This window comes from Chanos chanos, chromosome 2 (genome assembly GCF_902362185.1).
Source record: "Chanos chanos chromosome 2, fChaCha1.1, whole genome shotgun sequence".
Classification (NCBI taxonomy): domain Eukaryota; kingdom Metazoa; phylum Chordata; class Actinopteri; order Gonorynchiformes; family Chanidae; genus Chanos; species Chanos chanos.
The window spans coordinates 31,651,907-31,656,271 of NC_044496.1; the positions used below are offsets into that span (position 1 = coordinate 31,651,907).

The following is a 4,365-nucleotide window of genomic DNA, read 5'->3' on the forward strand; positions in this document are numbered from 1 at the left end:
GCATTGATTTTTAAAGGCGCTGCCTGTGCGGTCCTTGAAAAATATGGATATGTTAGAGTTGCTCTAATTGTTCAAGCCTTGCATGTTTGAAGACTCGCATTACACATATGAAAAGGCAATATATGTAAAAAGAAAACGCAACTGAAACACGGGAAACACCGACTGCTCTAAAAACAGTAACGTAATAATCGCGTAGACAGGCCTATTTGTCATCCCAAATGAGTAACTGAAACAAACGACTTGTCGATTTTCGTCGTTTTAACAAGTATTTGTTAACATCATTTATAAGGAAAATCATAGTGTTGTTTGTATCATTGTTCATTGCGATAAATTAACAAAAGCAGGAATCGGGGTCAGTATGACGCGAACAACAAAGGGGCTGGTGATAGTCTCGCGAGCAACCATCAACACAGCGGAAGGATTGTCTTAGTAGTTGACGTTCGAACTTGTCTGTACCGGGTCCGGCGGTTAAAGGCTTGCGACGTCACCAACGTTAACGGGAATTAAACCTTATAATTTGCTCTAGAAAGCCGTCCGTGTATCGTATTTTATACGATATGTAAACTTTTATCCATTTTAACGGTCGTGACGAGATGGCCTGGGATTATGTTGTTGCTGCTTAACCGTCAAGAATTGACGATGACGGCGCATAACATTAAGGTAAGAAAGATGCGTTGACATTCTCTGGACCTGTTAATTAACCTCGGCAATACTAACACGTTCAGCCAACTCTCTTGTAAATGTAAGTAGCTGTTAATTGGCCACGGAGCGAGGCGTGTTCATCTGCTAGTTTGTGTTGAAGGTGAAAGATTCAGAGCTGACGTTAGCTATTTAGCCAGTCTAGTCATTTGCTGCTAGTGAATGCGAGCAGGTCAAGGCCCGGTCTTGTCTTGTGGGGCGATATTCTGATAACGTGTGAAGTTTGGAATCGAGTTAATTGAGCAGACTCATTCTACCGTTGCTAAACTACCATCTACTCGACCATAACCTAATCGCCATATGTGAGAACTATCCAGTTAAACCAACTCAACCAGTTTTCAAAACATGTGAATGTCTCTACCGCTGATAACACTACAGCTTGTGGTAGTTGTGTTTTCTTTTTTGAGAAAAGTTGAATATTTAAAGATCGCGTAGCGAAGTACACTAATTAGTTTGTATTAGAGTGAAATTAACTGTATAATATAATAGGGAAATGGTAGTTTTCCCCACGACACCAATGAACCTTTGCACCAAAGTCACCGAGGAAATATCGTAAAATGTCGCGTTCACTCTGTCTGTTTTGCCTTTTTGAGAGTGCGAACACGTTTCCATATGCCCCACTTACTTTGAATACTCGTTTCATTCATGTTGAGTTAGTGTGACTGCTAAAATTTCCGTCGAAAATATCCAGCGTTGCGCATGTAAGTAAACAGTTGGCAAAAAGTCAGACAAATAAACTTTCAGTTTCCGTAAGTGAGGTATTTGCAAAGAAAATCAGCCAGTTAGAAATGATCTGTTTTGATGTTTGATGTGAACTAGATATTGGATCGCTAGCTGAAACAGTAAAATGTCTCATGCCTGTGATAATGCCACTACACCTGTAACTGCTTAACAGTAATGATGAGAATTTTCCACTTTATGTACACTGTGAAATAAGGTACATCTTTTTTTCTGTTTGTTACAGTGACACTGCCTGGAGTTGCGTCGTTTTTTATTGACTTAAAAGTGATCTGTGAAGCTGAATGAGGACTTTCTTCTGCAGAATGGGTGGCTTATATATAAAAGTCCTTTTGCATAATCAGTGTACCTTAGTCTGTAAGCAGGTCCCACTCTTTTTTAGTCCTAGAGGGATTCTGGTGCTGAGTCCAGACTGTGTCTGTGGTGAAATCATTTACTTGATTTAACCAGGAGCATAAAGTACAAGAGGAAGGGTATATATTAGAATATTTTGAATATTGTCCATCATCTAGTAAGACTGATGGATGCAATATAAACACTGATCCAACTGTGCACTCTTTGTGGATGGAGCAATGTCCGAAGACCTCAGCACCAAGATGGTGAAGCTCCTGTCCCCCACGTTGAAGAATGCTAATGGATCTGGATCAGATTCACTGCTGGACGAGCGTCTGAGCGGTGAAGTTCGACACCGCCCCCACACCATGGAACGAGAGAAAGGAGAGCATCGTTTCTTCCGTCGCAGCGTGATCAGTGACTCCAATGCCACTGCGCTTGAGCTGCCAAGCAAGGCCTGTATCTTGGCCTCACCACCAGAACTCCAGTGTGGCTCTGCTCCACCCTCTGAACCTGCACTTGCTGGCAGGGAGACTACAGTTTCAGCTGAGCCTAACAAAGTGGTTACAGACTTAAAGGTGGAGTTGGCAGAGGGCAAAGGAGAGGCTGTAAGCAATGAGGTGCCATCTGTTGAGCAGAAATCTGTGGTGCTGAAGAGCTCTGATAAGGGGATGAGACAGTCCAAAGAGCCTCAGAGTGAAGCGTCTGAACTGGAGTCCATAAGTAGTGTGGATTCAAAACGGGAAGAAGAGAAGGAGGAGGATGAGGAGGGAAAGGAGAAGGCTCGGGCTGAGGCAGAGCAGAGAGAGGCAGAGAAGAAGGTACAGGAAGACATCGAGGAGGTGGAGACCAAGGCTGTCGGTACGTCACCAGATGGTCGCTTTTTGAAATTTGACATTGAGATTGGACGTGGTTCCTTCAAGACCGTTTACAAAGGCCTGGATACAGAGACTACTGTGGAAGTGGCCTGGTGTGAGTTACAAGTAAGCTCATCCTTTTTTAATTTAATTTTAATTTGCTCCAGATGAAATCTAAATTGTTTCTCAAGCAGATAAGCACCAGTATGTATGTGCACTATGTGAGTTTATTGATTATTTTAGACTAGGCGCTATCTCTATTCTGTAAAGCGATTTGTATAATACCATTGCTGGATTGCAGTATGTTTGCTTACATGGCTGTGTAATAGTACTCCTCAAATTGGACGAGGGGTGCACCAAGACTTTTGTGAATTTGAGTAACATGTACACTCACTGTTCACTTCATTAGAAACACCTGTCTGGGACCTACACTCACTGGTCATTTTAGGGGGTACACTTACCTTTAAGTCACACCATTTAGGTGTAGAATTACATGCAGCTACCCCCTACCCCATTCTTTTACAGTCAGTTTCTGACCACAGGACTGCTGGTGACCAGATAGTTGTTTGGGTGACAGAGCATTATCAACACAGCATTGATACTCACATGGTAGTGACGTGGTAGTGGGTGTTGCCTGAGCTTGATTGTATCGGGCACAGTAGTGTTGTGAGGGTTTTTACACACATCAGTATCACTAAAGGATTAAGAGTGGTCCACCCCCCAAACATATCCAGCCAACAGCAGTCCTGCCGTCAGAAACTGACTATTGATGAAGGCCTAGAACAGGGATTCCCAACTGGTGGCTTGTGAACCTAGTACTGCAGCAGGTTTGTGAGACTGTGATGGAAACATCAATGTCAAATTCTTTAAGGTAAAATCTCAAAATTTATTCGGCTGACAGAAAAGGTTAGGAACCCCTGGGCTTGAGGATAGCTAATGCAAAGTTTACATGGCAGCAGATGGACCGTAGTCTCTAACTGTACACTTACAAGGTGTATCTAGATGTTAAGTGTTTCTAATTAGGGGTTTGTAAGCGTGTTTTGTATCTGTTGTTCTGAACAGTCCTGCACACACATGATGCTTTGGGACACTGAGTTGTAATTTGGAGTTACTTTATAAGTAGAGATATCTTGGGATTTGAATGAAAGTGCTTGCTCTGAGGGAATGTGTGAAATGCAGATTAATCAAAAGTTCAAGGACACGTCAGGCGAAAGATTCCATTTTTAGAGAGACGTTGCATAAAAGCTGATGTGTGGCATTCCACTGAAGGTTAGGCCGACATACATGTCTTTACAGACATATGTATGCTATCACAGTGATATGCTTTCAGTATGTTTGGCTTCTGACACGTGATATGTCTTTTGTGGTTTGAAACATGACCAGCAAAGCCCTGTGTTTCTACTTGAGGTGTATGGCACTTTGTCAGGGTTTTCTGTACAATTAGTGCAAAGCATGCACACCACGTCAGGCCCATGCCTGCTCTCTTTAACGTGAAACTTTAGTGTTTTCCTTGCAGGCGGAAGCAATGCTTCCTCATTCGGCCGACCAGACTTTGTGTTTGCTGTGTTTGGGCATGCATGTGGCAGGTCTGACTGCACTCATTACCATGCCATGGCCTGTGTTAATGTCGCCCTTTGATCTTTTCACAAAGCCCTAACTGCCCATGCATGCTGTGGAACATTGGCTGTGTCCGAAATGGCATACTAGCGTACTGCATACTGCATACTAGCCTAGTATA

General features: G+C 43.0%; 1 protein-coding gene across 3 annotated transcripts in view; it reads left to right on the forward strand.

Moving 5' to 3' along the window:
• The first annotated feature begins 503 nt into the window (after window positions 1-503).
• wnk1a (WNK lysine deficient protein kinase 1a) overlaps window positions 504-4,365 on the forward strand; it is a 27,590-nt gene continuing 23,728 nt past the window's right edge. For 2 of the 3 annotated variants that reach the window (XM_030792988.1, XM_030792980.1), the window contains exon 1: window positions 2,010-2,753. In XM_030792988.1, coding sequence (XP_030648848.1) covers window positions 2,010-2,753 — 744 coding nt within the window. Of the gene's footprint in view, window positions 661-1,663; window positions 2,754-4,365 lie in introns of those variants that run through there. The other variant, XM_030792973.1, reaches the window with a different exon arrangement.